This window comes from Parasteatoda tepidariorum, chromosome 5, assembly GCF_043381705.1.
Source record: "Parasteatoda tepidariorum isolate YZ-2023 chromosome 5, CAS_Ptep_4.0, whole genome shotgun sequence".
NCBI classification, from domain to species: Eukaryota; Metazoa; Arthropoda; class Arachnida; order Araneae; family Theridiidae; genus Parasteatoda; species Parasteatoda tepidariorum.
Window position 1 is genome coordinate 42,842,442 of NC_092208.1, and position 23,969 is coordinate 42,866,410.

Here is a 23,969-nt window from a genome sequence, read left to right on the forward strand (position 1 = left end):
TAAAATTGAAAGAACCCAAAAATGTTCGATGGCTGAGCTTGTATGAAGCGGTGAGCGCTGTAATACAGTGCTTTGGGTCCATCGTAGAGGCACTTGAGCATATCGCCGAAAAAAAGAACGATTTAAACTCTGTAAAAGCAAAAGGTTTGTTGTCAAAAATAAAGAATGCCAATTTCCCATTTTTACTTGCGATCATACTGGACGTTTTAGAGCCAGTAAAAAAATTAAATGTATTATTTCAGCATCAAAATGTGATTTTCTCTAAGGTGAATGTAATGGTATCCAGTTGTATAAGTGTTTTAGAGAATCTTAAAGGTAATAAGGGGGAGCATGAAAATAATTATATTGAAAATTGTACTAATGATGAAGATGATGTTGTTTATCAGAATATAAAACTTGGAAAGCAAACTTTAAATGAACATTTTAAGTCTAATTTTATATCTGAAGTTGTAGGTAATTTAAAGTTTTGTTTTCCAGCGGAGTCATTAGATGTATTAAAATCACTAGATTCAATGTTAAACCCGTTTAATTATCCAACGAATTCAGAGGAATTACTGAATTATGGATCAGAAGATATTGATTTATTGATTAGAACATTTGGAGAACTGATTTCTGGTGATAAACTTAAAAATAACTTTCAGTATTTTAAACAGATCGTATTAAACTTTAAATCTATGACTATGAAAGACTTTCTTAGAATCTTCATCAAACAGTATAGTGATGAATTTCCAGAATTTTCTAAATTAGCAAAGATAGCCTCAGTATTGCCAATTTCATCAGCTGATGCTGAGAGAGGCTTTTCAGCCATGAAAAGAATAAAGACAAGTGCTCGAAATAGGATATCTGAAGGAAAAATTTTGAAAGCCTAGTGTCTTCCCTGAATAATAATAATAAATAAATGAAAAATAAATGTTCAATTCTATCTTTTAAAAAATAAAAACCAATTTTTCTACAAAAATCAGTCAGAAATTGAAAAGTTTAATTAATAAACAGTTTGCTTAGAAAATAAAATTGCCAGAAATAATTCATTTTAAATTATCAGACAATTAAAGAGTAATTTGCTTTCTGTAACACATAATGCAAATTTAATTGAAAAATAAAACTCAATTTATCTGCACTTTTCTCAGATTCACAGTGCCTTCAAAACTAGAGTGTTTCCATAATACCTTATTTAATAAAAAGCTTGATAGTAAAAGTCTGGTCTTAATTCGTAGCAATACATGATAAGAAAGAATGTGGATTTAAGATAAAATCTTAGATAATCAAGAGTGTCCAAAAGTGATAGCTCAAATGTGCAATTTGTGAGGCATAATTTTTTCATATTACAAAAACTAGGATTTAATGGTAATCATGGAGTGTATGAAAACCAATAACAATAACTGTAGAAAACACAGTTAACAAAACCGTGTGGATTTACAAAGGAATGAAACTTGTTTCAGAATCGTACCTTTAGGAGACTAGGATCTGACTTCTTGGCAGCTATTTCCAAGATAATGGTCGTCTAATTGCTGATAGCAGAAAACAATTTTGTAGAGATTTAAAAATTTTGTTAATAAACTAATTTAATTTTAAGTTGCAAATAAAACTGGCAGTTTTCAGAACAGTCAAACTTACAAACAATTTCATAAAGAATTTTGTTTTCCTTTCTTTTGAATGAAAATCGCATCTTTTTCTAGAGCAAGGTTTGTAAATTTTCAAACAATTTGTAACAAAATTTCATGAAATTAGGTCTTTTAATAATCAGAGTTTGAGGAAAATTGTTCCAGCTAAAAACATACAACATTTGAATATTTTATGAATTTTTAGACTTGATTGCCTTGAAAATAAATTTTTCCCTCCTTCCCAAAAGAGCAGTCATATTGTTTTAGTAATTTTAGAATTGTGCATAATACTTAGGAAACATTTAAAATAATTACTAATAACCAGTAAAAAATAAGAATTAGTAGATGAGAAAATAAAAATTGGAAAATTGTATGAAGTTAGGTAGTACATCAAAAATATAAATAAAGTATCTGAATAATCATTGAATAACCAAAATTTCTTCTTACCGTTGCTTCTAAGGCTTTAAGAGCTTGTGCAGGAGTAAATCCCATGGACACTATAGTTGCTATAGCTTCAGGATCAGCATTGAAATTAGGATTACTCTGTTTAGTGCCAGGTAAATGAAATGGAGCATCAAAATCTAAATTCAAATAGATCATTTATGTACCAATTTTGGAATTTGTTTATTTTAAACAACTATTCATAGTCTCAAAACAGAATTAATATTTTTGAATTGTGGCTATATTGCCACAATGTTTAAAATATATCTGTGACAGCTTAGTCTTAGTATTAGTACACACCAACTGTATTTTGTTGTCAATTTGATAGCAAAGACATATTCAGGTAGCATGATTAACATAGTAGAAAGTGACAACTAAAAATAAGTTAATGAAATGAATCTAATATTCAGCTTTTAACCGAACATATTCATGCATCAGTTTTAATTTCCTCTTAACTATAATTTTCCATATTTGCTTCAGAATTTTTTTTTTTTGTAATTTTCTCTCTTGAACAAATATGGCCTTCAGGGACAATTAGAATTTAATCATGATTATAAAAAAAACTACAAGATATTACATTTGCTATCAAAATATATAAATAATGTGAAATAATAATATAAGTACGTAATTTTAAAAAATACGAAATTCAAAAAATATCTGCCGGTGTTCTTGAGAAATCAAATTTTAAATATACAACTTTCTTAAAATTTAACTTTACAAAAACTATTTTAACTATTTATTTCAAATTTTGTACTTTGTTATTCAAAATTAGATTCTTCAAAATTATGTAAAAATTTTAAAGAGTGCTATTATATAATTAATCTTAAAAAAAAAATTTATATTTGGATGGAATAGTTTTGGATAAATAAATTTTATAATAATGTACAAGAATGTTTCAATTCACTTAAAAAATTCTCAAACTGTGGCAAAATATGCAAAAAGTAAAATTAACGACTTATACCATACCTTCAAAATCTATGAAGTACAGGTTCAAATGAAAATAAATAAATTCTAAAGGAAGACGAAACAAGTACAAATAAATTTTATAAACTTGTATCATAAATAACTAACTTGATGTTGGAGAAAATTTAGTAATATTAACTGAAAATTTTAATTTTTGACCACATTGCTCATTTTAAGCATCTGTTTTCTTTTTCTACATTTACTTTCTATATTCAAATTTCCTTTTTACTAGAGCTCACCAATTTGTAACAGTTTTATATAGTATTTTTCAGAAACAGTAATTGCCAGTTTTAGAATATCTGATAACAATTACAACTAAATATTTGAGAATTTGAAAATTTATTTTTTTAAACATTCAATTAAATCATGAAATCAGTTTAAAGAAATATAAAAGTAATTATTTACTGCAAACATATTTTCACATATTCCCACTATCAAGCTTCAATATTACAAGAAATTTATTCGAAGTATATAGCTAAAGAAAAGTCTAATTTCAGTTATTATTAACTCATGTACAACTAATAAAAACATTTTGTTACTTTGCAGATCAACACCTTTTTAAATAAGACATAATAAAAATAAAAATAATAATAATAATAAATTTTTTTATAATGTATATGTATTTTTTTTAAATAATAAAATAAATTTCACATATAAAATAATTTGCTTTCAGAATTAATGACCCCAAATAAAAGCAGATTAGGAAAAAAAAAAAAATTTTTTTTTATTATTTATTTCATTTGCGCTTATATATTCCTCAAAAAATTTTCTCTTGGGAAAAAAACTAGGGAATGTTGGAAAATCAAATTCTTGGTTCAGTTTAAATGCCAAAAAGTTCCTCTGACAGGTAAAGCACGTCTTTGATTTATTAGTGATATGGAGGGGACTTGCTTACCTGCTGTAAAGCAAACGACCCACTAAAACTCAGAACAAAATGGGAGAGCTCATTTGCAATTTTTCCCTTCTGAAAAACTAAGGATGTTAACGGTGGTAAATTTTGATCTGCTTAGGTCGTTAAAGAGTTAATACCATAAAGCAGCATGAATAGAAATTTAAAATTTTACCTTCATCATTCATGTGCTCCATTACCCAGTTCATAGCAGCACCAATACCTAGATTTTGTGTTTCATACAAGGCCCTTTTGCAACCATCCAGAGGAAAACCCATTTCTGACAATTGGTACAAAAGTGCTTCGTTGTATTGAAACTCTAAAAGTAAAGATAATTTTTTTTAAATTTCATAAGATATTTTTCTAATGTAAAGAACTTAATATATCATATCAAAAGACACAACTTGTAAGATGTCAAAAAAAAGTATATGTTAAAGTTGAGATCCCCAAAAAGTCAATAATTGGAATCGTACATTCCAACTGCTGGCTCCACAGCTCTTGTATATAAATTCAGTATTGAATCAGCATGAAATTCAAATAATTGTTCAAACCTCGATTGATATTCATTTTAAGATTATAATATTAGATCATTTTAGGATGATACTAAGATTGATATCATTAACCCACTGTTAAGATCAAAGAAATTGCCCTATGCTGGCAAAATTTTGGCATAAAGTATTGCCTATTGTAAATAGTTCATAGTTAAAAATCTGTTGTTATATGAGTGGAAAAAACTACAACATTTCCAGGGGCTTAAGTCGATTTTTAGGAGACAGCCTGTTTTTAATGAAAGGTTGCATAGCAGCCTTTTATTTTCACAAAGGAAAGCAAATAAATTTAAGAAGGTACATAAAGATAATTGTATTATTTTTGATTTTATTTAATTACAATAAATGAAGTGGAATTCATCCGAGTTAACAGGAATGACAAATTTTAAGAATTTTTCTGATCTGAAGCAAGTTTCTGAATGTTATGAAATAATAAAATGGAAAACTTTGCTTTTCAAAAAAAATTAGATTGGAAAAGAAAAAAGAACAGTTTAAATTTTCTGAAATATTCAGCACCAGCAACTATATATTAGCCCTCATCTCAACAATGCATCCAGGATTCATATAATTTAATAGTAGTAAGAATTTAATAAAAATAATCTGAATGCTTACAACATTATAAAATTGTGATCTTATTTTTAAAACCATAAAAAATATATTGTCAATAGGGAATACCATTTTCAGAAGAAGGAGCTTCAGGGAGTTCCTCTTCATCAGGTTGAATACCCATTCCTCGAAGTACACCCAAGTCTAATATATCAGGGACATCTATTGAAACATCTAAAAAGAAATTTAGAAGCTGTTACATATATACTCATGTTTGTGAAAATTCTCAACACCATGACGAAATCATCACTAATAGAACATAACTTAAATGAAATGTACAGTGACAGAAAGCATGCAGATGATTAGAATTACAAAGTGATTGTGTATTTTTATTTATACCACTATCAGCTCGTAGCATAAACACTCCAGCATGGCAGTGAGAATTTCAGATTATTATAGCATCTGCAGAATATTTCTCATCTAGTTTTTTATTTCTAAAAAGCAATCAAATAAATGGGGCAAAATTGCTGAGACTACTTTTTTAAAACATCTCTAACTTGTTCTAATAAACATTCAAAAGCTGAATTCTGAAAACTTCGTTAAGAGCAAAACACAAAGAATTTATCTTCCGTTACTTAATTACAGGCTTATCCGTTTATTGATTTATTCCATTATTAAAGCATTATTTAATCAAACTTAAACAATATAAAGTTTTGTGTACAAATTTTAAGGATCTCATACTTGCAAGTTTTGCTACATGTATGTTACATAATTAAGCTGAATTTTGACAATAATAATCTCTGTTAGACTGTGTTGAGAAAGCAGACAAATTTGAAATGATGAGATAGTGCGGAAGATAGTGTGGAATAAATTTCATTAATTTCTGATAATTCCTCCAATAACAGAAAATTTGATAAGTCAATAACTAGTTTATATCTTCAAAAAAATTGCTATGTTTAAAGAAAAATAAGCTGGTATGTATAACAATCAATATAGAATTTTATTAAAATTAAAACATTTAAAAACAATTGGTGATTTTTGAAATAAATTTCGTCAAAACTAGGTAGCAGTAAAAGAGTTTAAAGTAGTTACAAGAGTCAATAAATAGCTTGCAGAAAGTATATTATTTGAGATTTTTGTGTTCGCAGAAAGTTTTTTAGTTGAGATTTTGTGTTACAAATTAGCCCACTTGCAAACATTACAATCTTTAAACTGATTTCACAGAGAGTGCTTGAAATCACAACTCCAAAAAGTGAAAGTTTAGTATCAAATTATGTTCTCCCCAATTCCCTTATACTTGATTAAATAAATGTTTTATGAATATGTAGAACTATGCAGGATGACCAGTGCATGATTAAAAATTAAAATAGTGAAGGTACAACAACAATTAAACAGCTATCAAAACATCCTTACCTAGTTTTTTAGGAACCCAATCATCACCAATAGTGAATTTCTTTAAATGTAAAAGAAGATAATCGGGAAAAGTTCGCAATCTAGTAGTTCTGGAAAAAAATATATATTAATAAAAAATAAAATTAAGCCAACAAAAATATAGAAACATTTTTTAAAACATTACAAACTTTTTAGCAGTTGTCTTCTGATCTAGAGCTGTACTGTAAAAATCATCAACAATTTCTTCAGCTGCAAATCGTTCGAAGCAAGCTTGCAGCGGTATTTTAGGTTTGACAATTTCTTCTGGTTTTCTACAGAATGAAATTAAATTTAAAATCAATTATAAAGTCTCATGTACAAGTCTATCTTCATTACTGATTAACACTAACAGCACATTTAATAATTTTTAAAACTACTTTATTTTAATAAACATAAAACTAAATTAAAAAAATTTTTATTGCCAGCAAATTATTTTACATACATTTAATGGAAAATTATACATTTCATGCAACTCTTATCAACATCTAGATTTTCTTTTCCAGCTTATTTTGAAACATGATAATTTACATGCATTATTTCTCAGTAAAAGATCTTCATTACCAATGATATCACACTTTTAAAATAATCACACCCTAAAGAATGTAACTATTAATTACATATAAACATGTAAAAAAATATTTCAAACTTAAAATTAATAATTAAATAAAACTGTTTAATAAAATTGTTTAAAGCAGGGTTGGGTTTTTGACGTCAAAAAGTGGTTTTTGACATGACAAGGGTATAATACTGGTTTAAACCGTCAAAAACCCGTCAAAAATGTCAAAAACTAAAGTTTGCCAAAAAAATATATAAACTTCAAAACTACCAACAGTTGCCATGCATTATATTGAAATTTAATTATACTATAGGTAATCAGCAGGTTTTAAAATATTTTTTAATTAAAATTAAGGTAAAATAACAGATTTAAAATCTCAGAAATTTATATTCAAATGCATGTGCAGAAAAATTTTGCACAAAATTTTTTTAAATATTTATATTTTGAAAAAAAAAATTTTTTTTTTGATACTTAAGAAAATTAAAAGTTTATTACTATGCATTTTTGACATATAAGGAACATATAACTAATATTTATAAGGAACTTACAAGTTATGTTGTATAAATACAAACTTGATACAAGTGTATGAAAAAAAATTTTAATGTTATACCGAATATCTTTATTATCCAGTATGTTAATTTGAATTTAAAAGTAGTTATATTTATGAATAATGATAAATATAATTCATATTGTTTATTATATTTATTTATAATTATTACACTTATCATTTTAAAACAATTTTTATCTCTTAATTTTTTTTTCTCCACTTGTATTAAGAATACAAATAATGCATATCTTGAAAGCAAGAAGTAATTATTCAACAGCTGAATATTTAGATATTCAACAAAACTATATAGTATTCAGCAAAATGAAATTCACAAGTATTTGGATAAACTAAATTTTCAGCATAGTAAATGAATAGGCTGAATATACTGTAAATCGACACTAACTACTCTGTGTATTTAACAGAAAGCACTTAAATTTGTATTGTCTTATGTTAAAAAGATTATTAAGAAGATTTAAAAGAATATTAAAAAGATTTTTCTTTAAAAGAAGATGTCTAATGTACAAAACTGCTAATGTTTATCTTTAAAAATGTCTAATTTTTAGTATAATCTATACTATACACTAAATTTGGTTATAAATAAATTTCTTAATAATATCACTGCAGATTTTCAATAACACATGAAAATGAATACATAATATTACAAAAGATGTGAGCTTTCAAAAGTACAAGATTTTGGTTACTATTCAAAATATAAGTGTTTCTTCAAAATTTTAAATTTATTTTTTCTAGAACATATTTAGAAACACTATCCTTTAAAAAATATATAAATTTCATGTATTAATTAAATTTCACATATGAATATAGGTTTTTGACATTTTTGACAGTGAGGTTTTTGACGTGACGGTTTAAACCATGGTTTAAACGGTCAAAAACTGTCACGTCAAAAACCTGCCAACCCTGGTTTAAAGTAACAATTTAAAAAAAAATCACAGTCAAATTTAAATGATTTCCTTTTAAATCAAGTTATTTCAACTGTGACATTCATTGTGACTTAAATCAATAGTTTTAAACTAATTATTTTTAAATGCTGGAATAATTGTATCAAAGTTTTAATTTTAAAAAAATTGAATTTCTACAGATAAAAAAAACTTAATATAAATATGAAAGATTTACATCACAAACCTATGAATAGAAATCACCGTTTAATTGACACAGCATATTAATTTACAAAACTTAACTAGCAATGTCAAAAGTCATATTGTAAAATCCACATTGCAAGCACCTGACCTGAATCTTAATAAATGTATCTATTTAAAATTAATTTTTATAGATTTTGAAAAGTGCATGATAGGTAAACTTTAGCAGGAGAGACAAAAAAATAAATAAACAAAAAGCTGAAAATCGTAGATCTGATAGATGATTTCATGCCTATATTAATTCAAAATTATATAAACTGCCTACTTTAAATTTAAAGAAATTTATTTTTGATAAATTCTGCCAAATATACATCATAACATAAATATATACACATAAAAAAAAAGAGTAAATGATCCCTAATTGAAATATTAAAATTCTTATTCCTCACTTCACCTCAATTCTTATCAATCAATTGGTTTACAGTTTTATTTAAAGAATTTTAATTTGTTATGAATAATACATAAAAGAAAAATTTTAGCGGTACAGTTACTTTTTAACATTCTCAGAAAAATAAATAAAAACATAAGTAAAAAAACTAAAAAAAATAATAAATGATCGGGGGGAACAGTTTTTTGCTCTTCTAAAGCCAAAGGAAGAATCTTAAACATTTAACAGAGATAAAGTAAAAAAATAGAAAAATTACATAAGTGGTAATGAGAACCCTTACATAAAAGCATGTAACTTAAATTCATCTGAGGAAAAACACAGTAAAGATTAAGGTAAAAAAATAAAAGAAATCTTACAATCGGTCTCCTCTAGCAAGTATTTCAGCCTTTTTATTTTCAAATTCCTTTAGTTCCTCTAGATAAATAAAAAAATATGACTAATTAATCTGATGGTATTTTTTTTAAAAAAAAGCCAGTTTACCTTTAAATTAAAAATATAAAAACTTAAACATACATAATTCAGATATAAAATATTTCACAAAAGATTAAGCATATAAAATATTACGTATAGTATAAACAATCATTTCTAGAACATTCATTTTTCTTAAATAATTCCTTTTTTAGGTCAAAAACAAATTATATTCAACTTAAACAAGTTATTTCAGGAATATCTTATAAAATTCAGATAAAGCATCCCCCCTAAATTCGATGAAAATCTCCATGACGGAGTGGAGGGGAATATCAGGGAACTGGACTCCCGTTCATGAGAACTTGAGTTAAAATCCAGCTGGCTGAAAATTCCAGGACAGTAAATGGTGACTTGTGCATGTATTATCTGTTGGGTCACAAAATCCTCCAAGTTCCCATAACAAATTATACCCCTGGGGATACTGAATTGGAAAGTTTTGTAACGAATATTTTACATAGAGTCCGAGATAGCCTGGTTGCAAGGGTGTTGAGCCCATGTCCAAGTGATCGTGAGTTCGATCCACACTGGCCGAAGACTCCCCATGTAGTAAATCTGTTCAGCCACAAAGACCTCCATGTTTCCATAACAAATCCTACCTATGGGAGAATTGGAGACTGATTCGTCTGTGGATCAGGTTAAAATTACAATCTGTGGATCAATGAATAGATGTATGAATGGGTTCACCTTATAACACGGGTGTGGCAGAAGTCGAATTCTTTGCCATAAATGGCGTCATTGGAAAACAAGAACAACCACACCCCTTGCCTTAATGGCCTATGACAACAACAATAATAACACATAACTCTGAAGAATAAAAATTAATAGATTGAAAAAAAAAATCAAAATTTTTATTCTTAATGAAAACTTAAAAGTCCAATATTTCGCTTTTCTTAAAAATACATTGCTGAAGTTTCACTCAAAACAAGGAATTTTCACTTTGATTTAACAATCAATAAACTAACCAAATTTTCAATTGATATTTAAAAATGGAAATGAGTGTGCTTGTCTCAGAGACAACGCTAAATACCCTCTTCCATGTCACATTATTATATGGCGGGAGTAAGACAACAAGCATTAACTCAATCAACAGCTCATATTTTTTATTTGAACAAATTTCCAATTTTTGCCCATTTAACAGCCATTCTACTTTCGTTAAATGTTAAGTGAGGAATGTTCTGTCTTTTATTAATGATTTTTTCCTTACATTTAAAAAAAAAAAGAAGATAAATGCGGACTTTTGATGAATTTTTTTTCAAATCAGGGATGGAATATTCACCCTCCAATGAGGTGAGCCGGGTTCAAATCCCAGCGATGGCTGGTCGATACCAATTTTGCATCAGACTTGCACTGACCACAGTGCTGACGTAAAATAGTTAGTTCCATCAAAAATTTCTCCACAAAGGCAAATTTCTCCAATATTTGATTCAGGAGTTCCCTTGTTTTCTGGATTGGATTTGAAATTACAAGACATCAGAGTTGAACATTAGTAGTCGTAAATACCGTTATAAAATCACTCAATTTTAGCAGGGTTTTTACGAATTGAAACAGGTTTTTTGGTTTTACGAAACAATTAAAACATTTTGTGTTGAATTCGGAAGTATAACAACTAATGAAAAGTCTGAAGCTTTAGGTCTAAAACCAAACAGAGGGCATGTCTGAATTAGTCANAATTCCAATTTTTGCCCATTTAACAGCCATTCTACTTTCGTTAAATGTTAAGTGAGGAATGTTCTGTCTTTTATTAATGATTTTTTCCTTACATTTAAAAAAAAAAAAGATAAATGTGGACTTTTGATGAAATTTTTTTCAAATCAATCAATTTAAGCTGTGATGGCTCAGGGGATGGAATATTCACCCTTCAATGAGGTGAACCAGGTTCAAATCCCAGCGATGGCTGGTCGATACCAATTTCGCATCAGACTTGCACTGACCACAGTGCTGACGTAAAGTAGTTAGTTCCATCAAAAATTTCTCCACAAAGGCAAATTTCTCCCAATATTTGATTCAGGAGTTCCCTTGTCTTCTGGATTGGATTTGAAATTACAAGGCATCAGAGTTGAACATTAGTAGTCGTAAATACCGTTATAAAATCACTCAATTTTAGCAGGGTTTTTACGAAACAATTGAAACAGGTTTTTTGGTTTTACGAAACAATTAAAACATTTTGTGTTGAATTCGGAAGTATAACAACTAATGAAAAGTCTGAAGCTTTAGGTCTAAAACCAAACAGAGGGCATATCTGAATTAGTCAAACTTGTTCTCTAATGCAAAATAAAATTAGAAAATAATAGAGAATATAATTGGAACTTTTGAAGGCATTATTTCATTAAACTTATTGTCTACATTGTTAATTATTTTTCTGTCACAAATTTTGATAACTAGGAATTTGTAATATGTTAAAAAATAGATACTTTTTGAGCAACTTTAAACTTAAAGTAGTACAATTAAAATAAAAATATTGACTAGATAATTAATAATAATAAACGGTATGTCAGAGTAAAGAATTAATTCCTATTTTGGAGCCTTTCAAAATATGTTAATAAAATTGGAAGATAATGTTAATATATACTCTTCTGCAGATTCATTTCCGAAGATTGGAAAGGTACTAGTCAGTATTTTCCTACACCAGTCAGGTGCACATTGCAAAGACTCATCCATGTCTACTCACTAAGCTCAAGCCATGGTTACTTACAGGTTGAACCATGATAAGGTGTGGATTGGATTTTGGATTCTAAAGTACTAAACCAAATTGATTCCTTCAAGTTTCACTATGGTAATAATAGGATAACAAATAAACCATAGTTAGGAATAATTGACAAGAGGCTAGTCATTTAGCTCAATGACCAGACAATTGATGGACTTTCAACATCCTGGTATCTTTGTGATAACGTACAACTAAGACAATAATCACAAACAAAGTGGTCTAATAAAATTAGGAAAGGTGCAATAAATTTTCTAAAAAATTTTGAGAAGATCTTCATCTATCAATGGAGAAACGTTACAGATTCAGTTCCAAATGTGGACTGTATTACAAAACATATTTGTCTAGAATAGTGTGTTACTGAATGGATTCCATTAAGTTTTCTTATAATGGTGTTGAAAGGTAAAAAACTTTTATTAAATTTAACTCAATAACAATATCAGTGAACAAAAAAAAATTATAATAAGTCATGGCAAATTGGCTCATTAGATTTTTAGAACTTTTATTTTTTACAAAATTTATAAAATAAAGATAAATACACACCTGTATTTGTAGCTCCTTCAAAAGGTATATCTAAAGATAGTAAATAATCAGTTCTAGTTGTATATTTTACTTTCTTGGAAGCACATTCTACTCGTTCTTCTACTTGGAATTTCAAAGCATCAGCAGGATTTCCTCTACCACGTGAATGACGCTATTTAAAGAAGTAAAAAATATTAAAATTACAAAGATTTTAATTTTACAAGAACAAGTCATTACAAAACATCCAGTACAAGACATCCAGTCCAGTACAAAACATCCAGTATTATTTTACAAGAACAAGTCATTACACAAAACATCCAGTAACAAAATATACCGGAGTGGTTTGCAATTAAGATGACACTAAATCCTTATAATGACCAGTGGTCGGAGGTAGTGGATTAAGTATTGAAATTACTGTAGTCGCTACTTTTTTAAAACATTAGTTAGTGAGAAGTGCGTTGCAGCAAAATATATATCATTTGAGATACCATGTACTATGCATGTCAGATAATTAACATTCTAGTACCTTCTTATTCCCTTTCCACAGTTTTCTTGATAATACAAAAACATTCACATTAGGAAAAAAAAAGAGGTTCAAAGATCTTTTTTTCTTTGTCAAACCTGATTTTTTTTCCCCCAAAACACATCAGTTCATTTTAAAGTAACAAAGCTTTACATTTTGGAATAATCCATTACCTCTCCTTTTATTTAGAAAAAGTGTGGCCATTAAATAAAAAATTTACCCCGGCTAGTAAATAAAAAATTTCAGGATATAAAAATTTTAAATAATTTTGTTCAGCAAAAATTGTAATGTAAATATACTTTATTTTTCTTTTCTGTGAAATTTTATTAATGTAATGTCTGTTTATAATATGGTATGGCATGAATTTCTAAGCTTTTATTTGAAGAACCTTGCGAGATTTACTATTATTTAATGGCACTTTGAGGTTCTTAAAAAAACTTTATTTAATATTTATAATCTTTACGAGATGAATAAATTTCAGCATCAAGTAGAATAAATTGTAGCAAATCACTTAGTGACTATAACCTTATTTGGCCAACAAAAAAAAAGTTGTACACATAGTTGCTTGTTCATAATTGCAAGGTGCTTACAGCTTTAATTAAAAGGGATATTTAAAATAACGTTATAAAATAAGTAAACATTGAAAGATAACTGAAAAGATGAAGAACATTTTATTTATAATTACCTCTAACACACTTATAAGATGTAAGAAAAATTCCTGAGCATCTTGTTGGCGCTTAGTTGAAAACTCAGAATGACCCTGACCAATAAGATTTTTGAACATACGGGGTTTTATTCCAGGAAGTTCCTAGAAAATTTTTTTAATCGATAAACAAGCAAATATACAGCAAAGCAATAATCTCAATATAATGAAAGATTAAATAAAATTTCTTATGTTTATAATGAAAGTTAAATTTTTATTTAAAAAAGTTCATAAATTGATACCTTTTAACTTAAATATAAAAACAGGTATAGAAATAAAGGCTACATCTTTCAATAAATTTAAAATATACATATTTTAAAAAAAATTTTCACCAGTATGATAAATTACCCAGATTCTCTCTCTTATAATGGAATGGAACAGGTCATAAGCAAAATATAATTTTTACAAACAGATACAGATTCTCATGAATAAAGAAAGCATAAGAATTCAAAACATCTTTAACACAGTTTCTAACAAAATATTTCAGATGCTATTACTGTGTTATTCTTATATAAAATGAGAGATATGTAGAAACCTATTGCATGCAGCAGTCAAATATAATTGTGAATTTTAAAATAATCAAAAAGTTCCTGTAAATCATTATTAGATAGATATGTTAATTTGAAAAATTACTGTTTTAAGATTAAAATAAATATTTTAGATCAAGAATACAATCATTTTATTTAATACAGAATGAAGTCAAACTTTTCAACAAAAAATAAACATCTTTTAAGCACTCAAAAAATATTTTTTAGCTTTTTAAAAAATATCATAATTAGGATATGCGTACTAATAGAAAAACTTTTTTCCTATTGCAGAAAGTTCCTCATATATACATTAACAAAATGCAAAATAATTTTCAAAAACTTCATGTGATCATTCTAGAATAACTAGCTTCTAACAAAGAACTCTTTTTTTGATTATATTTGCCACCATAAAATTATTAAAAAATTATATTGAGTGAACAATAAAATTTTTAAATTAATAATTATTTAATAAGGTAAAAAAATTAATTCAAAATTAAAGTTAATTTAACTATCATTTAAAAAGTTTCTCAAGTGTATTTCCTTAGTTTTAAGAAAAAGTAATTTATAAAAGCATATTCAACAAAACATTAACAAAATTAATGTTATTGTTAATACCAAATGTATAGAGATATGTAAAGAATTAAGCAAATTTTAATAAATTGCTATTACAAATGTAAATTACTGAATGGCCCCAAATAAATTTTTATTAAAAATTTGTTACTTGGTTCAACATTTTTCTAATGAAATGATTAAAATTTCTTTTAATCATTTCGTAAATAAGAGCATTGAAACAAAACATTTTTGTCATAAGTAGATTAGTATATGGTCCCTAAACTTATAATATTTATTAAATCTGAGATAATTGAATTTCTTTATTTCAATTGTTTTTGAATCAAATCATAAAGAATGAATTAAAAGTTTTTTGGAATGACAAATCTAAATAACATAAGATTTTTTGATGTATTTAAATAGTGAAAGCCCCTCACTTTAAACTTTTTAAAAATCTTGCTTCTAAATATTATAGAAATTCTTCATGAAACAAACTAAGAGCACTGAAAATTTTAAAAGTTATAAAAAAATTAATAAAGTACAATAAAAAAATATTCAAGTAGGAATGGTCTCTCAGATAAAAACCATACAATTAAAAACTCAACAAATTCTTATCTTTATTAAATTAAGTGAATAGAAGAGAGATGGAAATTTTGAGGTGATAAGCCTTTGTAATTCTTGATTGCTCTCGTGACCCACAGGAAAATACATTATTAGTGAATGATCCCCAAGTCAAGTTCAAGGATTATGGTACTGACCTATAAGTAAAGAGCTCAAGTAAGGTATTTTGCCAGTGATGAAAATGATGGTGCTTCACCAACGATAAATTAAAAGGAATATTAGAGAGAAAAAAAATGGCTATGTTTCGTGATCAGCAAAAATGATAGAGCTTTTTCGATTCAATTTCAGAACACGGAAAACAAAGCCTGATATTGAGAATCATTTGCAAAGGGCCGCTATACATAAGAGTGCAAGAATACTTCCACCAAATCCAACTCAGAATAAGCATATGAGGATTTGCAAGTATTTCATTAAACATTTAAAATGATTGGCAGTTCCATACGCTACAAAAGTAGACATCCTCCAGATTTCATACAGTATCATATATTCACAAATCCCAGTTACATATATTCACAAACAGGGTTAAGAAAAAATCAAAATTCCTAGGAGACCGCAGTCGGAAAAAAATCCAAATTTCTAGGCTTAAAAAAAATAGAGGACCAGTTATGATTTTTTAGGTGCCTGAAACCCTTTGTATATCTATACAAAAACTCAGACAGTGAAAAATTTTAATTCAATTTAAACTTTTATGCAATCAGGGGGCTAATCCAAGAGTTTTAACTTAATGCCCATTTTCGTAAAAACATTAGCAACATTTTATTTTTTAAAAAAAACTTTTAGCATTTCATAATTTTCAGTGACAAATGTCCTTAAAATATAAAAAAAAACAATAAAAAAAACATTATTTTTAAAAAAATATTAATAATGAAATGGTTCATCAGGTAGAAAATGGTTCAAAAAATTTCTAAATAATTATCCTCTGATTAGCGAAATTCTTAAATATTGGGATAATTTGATGTAATTAATTATCTGAGAGCTCTTACGTAATTAAATGAATATTTTTAAGAATGACTTCTAATCAATTTAGAACATACCAAATTGTTTCTACAGAAGCTGTTGAAGTGAGCAGTAATACGGTTAGGATTATTAACTTCATCAGTTTTTGGAATTCATAGCAAACTTTTCGTTTCCATGATATGCAATATTTAAACTGCATGCATATGAATTTTGCTGTGCAGTTTTTAAACCTTATGAATAGGAATCACCACATGTGACTTTTAAATCACCTGAATATGAATCACCACGTGTGACTTTTAAAATTTTGGGAATTACATTTAATAAAAATTTATAGATATAGTTTATTTTTATTCTTTCTGGGGAGGTGTGGATTTTACCAGTATAACTGCGATTTTTGCAAAAATAACGATTTTTTTGTACACTTTTCTTAAAGGTACCATTTTTACCAGAACAATTTGCATTAAAGAACTGAGTAAAATCACTTGTATTAGGACCTGACAATGCTATGAACATCACACACTAGAAAATGTTAAAATCAAGATTCTACAGCAGCAACAATAATTTGCAGACCAAAATATTGTGTAAATTTCACAAAGTCTTTAAAGAAAAAGTATATAACTATGAAAAATAGTTTTTATACCACAACTGCCTCTTGAGGATCATCCGTTTTTCTTTCAGGAGGTTTGGAATATTCTCCACTTAATAAACCATATGCAAGCTTAGCCCTGAAAAAACCAGAACAATTATCTATTAATATAACTATCAGTAATTATTTCTTTAAAAGAAACTTGTTTTGTAATAAACTAGTAAAGTAAAACAAGCCAATGTAAAAATAAAAAATACAAGTTTGACATCCATCACAAATACATACTTACATCTGAACATTAAAATTCTTTGGTGCATCAAGAAGAGACTCAGCAAATATTTCTTCACAATTCTTATAATAGCTAGAAACAATTAGAGAAAATTAAAATCAAATACTTTTTGAATATCAAAAACAAATAAAAATGGCAATAATCAAATTATTTAATTAAGTTTTGTTTAAGTGAGTTTCATGATCTTAGTAATAAAAATTGTGTTGATTTTTTAAATCATTCTTAGTTTTAGCTTTTAATATATTATAGTGTAGTAATTTGAGTGTGGTATTGCCAAAATTAATTTGTTTCCTTTTTGTTCTTGCTCCGTATAGCACATATTTTCTTATTTATACTTATTTTACAGCGAAAAAATATACTTGACAATTAATAAAGTAATATATTAGAAAAAATATCAAACAAAATTTATGAAATTTTTCGCAAAAACCTTTCTTTAATACTTTACTTTTTTAATAAATATTGAGAAAATTCATTTTTTTTAATTCTTTTTTTTTCTTTTAAAAGAAACAAGTACAGTGTTCTGTGCAACTGAACGTACATAACTGAATGTACAAGTACTCTGTGTAGCAACCTCCTTTACTTACGGCCACTTTTGGAGGCACAAAATTATTTTCATAGACTTTGCGTGAGAAAAAACCTTTAGGACAGACCATCAAAACCACTTCGAGTGATCGGGCGAACCTCCACACCAAATGCGGGAAAAATCAAATAAGGAAACACGAAAAAATATGAAAACAAAAATATTAACAAGACAAATAAGAAGATTCAAATGTATGCAAAATAATTGTAAGTGGCTCTTATTTAGAGAGCTCTTTTTAAGGATCTCTTAAAGAAATAGAAAATTCTTATGTTCCAGGCAGAGTGCACGACACTATCAATGGTTTACTTTTAGAGTTAGAGGCTAAATTAGAAAAAAAGTTATTTAAAAATCATTTTTTCTTATTTTTTAACATAAACTAATTTTTATGTTGTAAAACTAAATACGAACTTGGACAAAAAACATAATTGTTTATTAATAATAGTTCCATCATTCATAATTAATAAATTTGCTTTACACATAACTGTATCAGTAGGTGTCATTTTCATCGACACTAAATTTTATTCATTGATCCCGTTTTCATGACACCAACACAAGTGGTAATTCCGCACCAAGAAAATGGCACTCACTAAAACTAAAATTGCTTGTGAAAAATCCTGTACCTTCAATAACATTTTGAACAATTTTTTTGAACCTCCATTAAGGACCATTTTACTGTGGAAGTGGTCGTCCCTGAGAAAATTCATTGTAATGATTTTTTCAATATCAGTAATATATTTTGGTGCATTTTTAATACATAATTACTTTTTGTACACTATTTACAAAAAATACATGCATATTTTCTCCCTTTGTGCTCTATAGGCTCTACTAAGAGAATAGTATTTTATTACCAAGTCAATTGCCTTTAATTTAAATTTAATATTTTTGATTACTAAACTTTAGCATGTTGTGAAAATAATTTAAACACACTTCTCTTATTTCATTTTCATAAAGAAACAGTACTAACCATTCTAGGAAGTCAGGAATGTTGAAAACAACTTGCATTACCGAATTCAAATAACATGAATTGCCCAAGTTTTCCAATCCAGTATAACCTGGCCCATACAATGGTACTAATTTTGTTCCTTCCTCTTGTATTACTGCCCATTCACCAATACGCTGGTTCAAATCAATTTCTAACTCCACCATAGATTTATCAGTCTAGGTAAAAGTCTTTGAATTAATTTGTGTTGTACAATGTATAAAAATAACTATAATATGTTGTCACTATTAAGAAGAAGAAAAAATTAAAGATATGGAGATACAGCATTTTTACAATGCATAACAGATACAAATGATATGCAAATTTTAATAAAGAAAATGCATATGAAAAATATAATTAAACTTTAACATTTAAAAATATTTCAGTGCTTATTCGCAATAACGATGGATCAGAAACAGAAAAAATTAACAAAAATAAAATATATATAATCATTTTAGAAAATATGATAATAATGAAAAAGCCCATTTTGAAAAAAGTGTAGTAATTTATTACATGTTTTTCTGAGTAACTTCAATTTAAAAAACATAAAAGGCTATGATAAAAAGTATATATCTTAATATTTTAAAATAAGATTTTGGATAAGAAAGATAAAGTAAATTTAGAAATAAAGACATAAAATAATATTTTGAGTTTCCAATTTTGGAAAGGCAATTTAAAATTTTACCTTTTGTAGATCTTTAATATTAATTCCAAAATGTGCTAAATGTTGCGGCAGATTTGGATCAATCACCATATTATCTTCATCATAGGAATAAACATCTGTTAAAAATAAATTGCAAAATGAAAAAAAAGAAATAAACTTATGCTCAAGAATGAATGTTACTGAAAGCTTATGAATGAATGTCACTGAAATAAAATATTATTATCTATGAAACATATTTATAAAAATAATCATTTAAAAAAGTTTGTACACAAGTGCTATTTGTGGTAAAATAACTGAATTTTTTGAATAAAAATGGATATCAAAAATACTTAACACTGAGTTTTTTTTAAAATTATTTGTTACTTTTTTTAGTTGAAAAAACTATGATTAACATAATTTTAAACCATTGATGCACAATGCAAAAAAACAGAAGACTTTTAGAACTTTTGATCTAGTGATTGGATTTTCTCCCACCAAGAGGCAAATCTTAATTGCTCTAGAATTTAACCTTAATTATACTATGATTCAAAAACTAAATGAAATCAATTAAATAATTTTTCAAAAATAAGTATTTAGAAAAATGACATTTTTTAAAATTATCTAGAAAGTGTTTAGCCAGTTTTGTTTAAATTTCACATTTTGGCATTGAAAATTACATAGTTTAAAAAGAAATAAAAAAATGTATACCCCCCAATACAATTTTTGACTAGTACTAAATTAAAAAATAAATTTTAAATATATATATAAAATCAGGGTTTAAAATCAATGGAGGTTCACTGCTCTAGGACCACTAAAATTTGACAACAGGATTGCCTTAAAGTAATGATTAGTGTTTCCCATAACCAGCAATAGATGTAAAATGACGTTCTAATGTTTTTTAAGTTTCAGTTTCGTGTTTGGTCCGAGTTATTGTCACAAAATAGAATATTTAATTATAATTAGGGCTGCAGGTTTGTCGCGGCGCGAATCTCCGCGAAATTGTCATCTTTTTTTCCTAAAATCCGCAAATTTCTCAATATGTCTTGACTTGCGCAAAAATTGCTTAAAATTTGATTTCTTTTTTCATTTTTTATTTATTATTTTTATTAAACAGAATTTTTTATTTTCCTGAACCTTAAATTGAACATGTAAAATTGATTAGATATTTTGGGGAGTGAATCAATAGCAAAATGACATGAAAATAGTTCAGAGATAAGAGATAATCACAATCTTGTCAACTAAGGTGGTCTTTTTACACTTAGGGAGGGTAATTACCTTCCTGAAGTCAGTAGGAGTACAAAAGAAATTGGAATCACAAAAGAAGGAAAATGTTATAAATCAAATCTTTGACAGAAAAATTGTTATACATGTTTTTGCACTGGGCAATGAAATTTCTACTGCCTTTCTACATATCCAGTTAATTTTTCCTCAGCGGCTTCTTGTGATTTCTTAAATATGGATCAGTTTTTTAGATGAAGAGGGGGGGGGACTAGTAGTTAGTAGGGACTTGTAACTAGTAGTTTGAATGTAGAATGTTTGAGTTTTCACAGCAATTACTTCTTACAAAGCAACGGTCAAGGAATTGCGCTTTGGTGAAGGAAAATTGATCGATTTTTAAGATCGAACACTCCAAAATTGGCTAAAGTGGCGTTGATGCAGAAAGATCGTTTTCTAAGTATAAAAATGCATTAAGTGATGAAAGACGAAGGATAAATGAGAATAATCTGACAATGTACAATATGTTGTACCAAAATTCTGTTCATTTAAATAAAAGTATTAATATTGCTTGAAATTCAAAGAAATACTTTTGTTGTGTATTTTTAAGCCTTTTTTTTATTATTTGCGCAATTTCTGTCTTTTGCATCATTTATATAATAAATTTTTTTATGTTTAGAATTTGTGTAATTTTCAAAATTTCCCACGATTTCTCCGCGAATTTGGGGTCTTTTTTCCCGCGACAAACTTGCAGCCCTAATTATAATCGCGAACATTAAACAAGCGTTGCATAGTAATTTTTCGTTTACATTCATATTATTAAAATTTTTTAAAGAAAAACCTGAAAGGAACAAGTAAAAGAACCAGTGACAATGCATATGAACTATAATACTTTTTAATAAATAATCCACAAATTAGCAATTAAATTTTATGAATTTCTATCACTTTATGGAATTATATGTTAATAAGTTAGTTTCGCAATTGTAAGCATTTTCTTCTTTTCATTAGTCTAAATTGTTCTAGAAATATGGAGAAATATACAAAACAGCAAATTAGTATCATGGAGTTCAAACAATCAACCGCTCTTTACACTAAACTATTAGCACCATAGTTAACGGGTTGTTCCTATTCCCCAATTTCAAGAACACCTCTTAATCAAAATGATCGATAGATGCCGATACTATGTAATCAAATCATTTGTTAATAAGCTGTCAGAACAAAGAAATTAAAAATAAATAGCTGCTGTGTTCTATCTTCGTTTTTTGGTACGGCTCTTCTATTTTCAATGCAGTCTTAATTTTTGTGGTTTTACTAAACGATTCCGGGCACCCATATTTTGAGTCAAAAATCCAAATTCAGTGGGAAAAAAATTTTATTTCAAGAAATGTTCTTTGTATTTGATTCCGGAGCTTCAAATATTGTCTACATAAATTAATTAAAATATTTAAAATCAAACTACAAAAATTATACTTTAGTAAGTGAAAAGCTAATCACAAGGTTAAAAATTATTAAGGTGCTATTTTTTTATATTTTGCACGTTACATCATATCAAATCTTCAAACTAATAAGCAATTTTAACAAAATAATGATCTATATAGTTCATACAATGAAGTATATTAACATTTTTTTGAACAAAAAATAAAAAGCATCTTGTGTCATGATAATATGCAAATATTTTATAAAGCTTAAAAGGACAAATATTGAAACTAACAGTTAAAAATATTCCATGCATAATATACCTGATGCTTCAGAAGTTATAGTTCCTAGTTTAACAACTAATGGATATTTCGTTTTTTCATAATGTTCTATAGCATGATTATTTCCTCCTTGACCATTGAAATACTTTCTCCCACAATGAATAGCACCATCAGTAAGATTAAGCCACAGATTTTCTTTGAGGCCACATACTTGACATTGCCAGTCTTTGGGTGGAATCTTTACTCCATTATCAAGTTGAACTAAATTAGTATGCCTAAAATAATTTATGTTGCATTGAAAAAATTTTTTTGATTATTGATCTGTATTTTAGTTACTTTGAGATGGTATTTCTCACTTTAATTTTTACGCACATTTCACATATTAAGCGATGTCAGCGAATCCCTTAAACCTTTTAACAACATGCTCGTGCAATTAATTTTTCAAAGCAGAAACACGGAAAAATCTTTATTATTGATTTAGTTGTTGTTTATACCAATCATATTTAACACAATTTTTTGAACTACATTTATAAATAAATTACCTACTAATAATGAATATTACACCTTTATAGTAACTAATTAAAGAAAAAATTTGCTTCTTAAAAGAATTGCAAAAATGGATATTAAAATCATGCAAATATGAGTGGCGATCTTGGAATTTAAAATCGTATGAATACGAATCGATATATTGGATTTTGAAAAAGCGACAGTACAAATTGCGATAAGGAATTTTAAAATTGTGTAAATACGAATCACTATGTATATTTTTAAGATTGCGTGAGTACGAATCCTAATGAGTAATTTTTAAATCACGTATAAATATGAAAATAGCTGTTTGATATTACAACTGCATGAATACGAATCAAGACATTGGATTTTAAAATTGCATAAATACAAACGCCATTTCTTACATCTGTGAAATAAAATGAACTGATATTATGAATTTCAAATGAATTTAACAAAGAAAAAAATTCTGATTCCCTATGCATTGGGGTTTAGATTTCTTCTAGGACACTGAAAGAAATTGGAAAAAAGAAAAAGAAACAACTAAAAATGAGCAATAAAATGGATAAAATTCAATGTAGTACAAAAAAGTTAAGTTTTTTTCAGTTTACTTATTTTTAAAAAATAAGTACAGTAGAGCGCCGATTGTCCGAACCCTTATTATCCGAACGTCCAATTATACAAACTATGTCTGAATTAGTTTTTTTTTTTTTTTTTTAAAGTTTAGAATACTTTTTAACCTCTTGAAAATTTTTCTAAATTAAGAAGAATAAATAATATTCCCGACATCCGAAGACCATATTTAATTTACAACCGTTTTAGCAGTTTTCTTAGCCAC

The 23,969-nt window shown here is 27.2% G+C and overlaps 1 protein-coding gene across 1 annotated transcript in view; it reads right to left on the reverse strand.

Moving 5' to 3' along the window:
- Positions 1 to 2,048: 2,048 nt before the first annotated feature.
- Positions 2,049 to 23,969, reverse strand: part of LOC107439121 (ubiquitin specific protease 5) — a gene marked incomplete at its 3' end in the record, with an annotated part of 31,471 nt that continues 9,550 nt past the window's right edge. Inside the window, 13 exon segments of the mRNA XM_043039966.2 lie at positions 2,049 to 2,182; positions 4,070 to 4,213; positions 5,118 to 5,222; positions 6,402 to 6,490; positions 6,569 to 6,691; positions 9,424 to 9,481; positions 12,780 to 12,930; positions 13,967 to 14,089; positions 17,279 to 17,363; positions 17,514 to 17,585; positions 19,058 to 19,251; positions 19,758 to 19,852; positions 22,670 to 22,902. Of these exon segments, the coding sequence (XP_042895900.1) occupies positions 2,049 to 2,182; positions 4,070 to 4,213; positions 5,118 to 5,222; positions 6,402 to 6,490; positions 6,569 to 6,691; positions 9,424 to 9,481; positions 12,780 to 12,930; positions 13,967 to 14,089; positions 17,279 to 17,363; positions 17,514 to 17,585; positions 19,058 to 19,251; positions 19,758 to 19,852; positions 22,670 to 22,902 (1,606 nt within the window).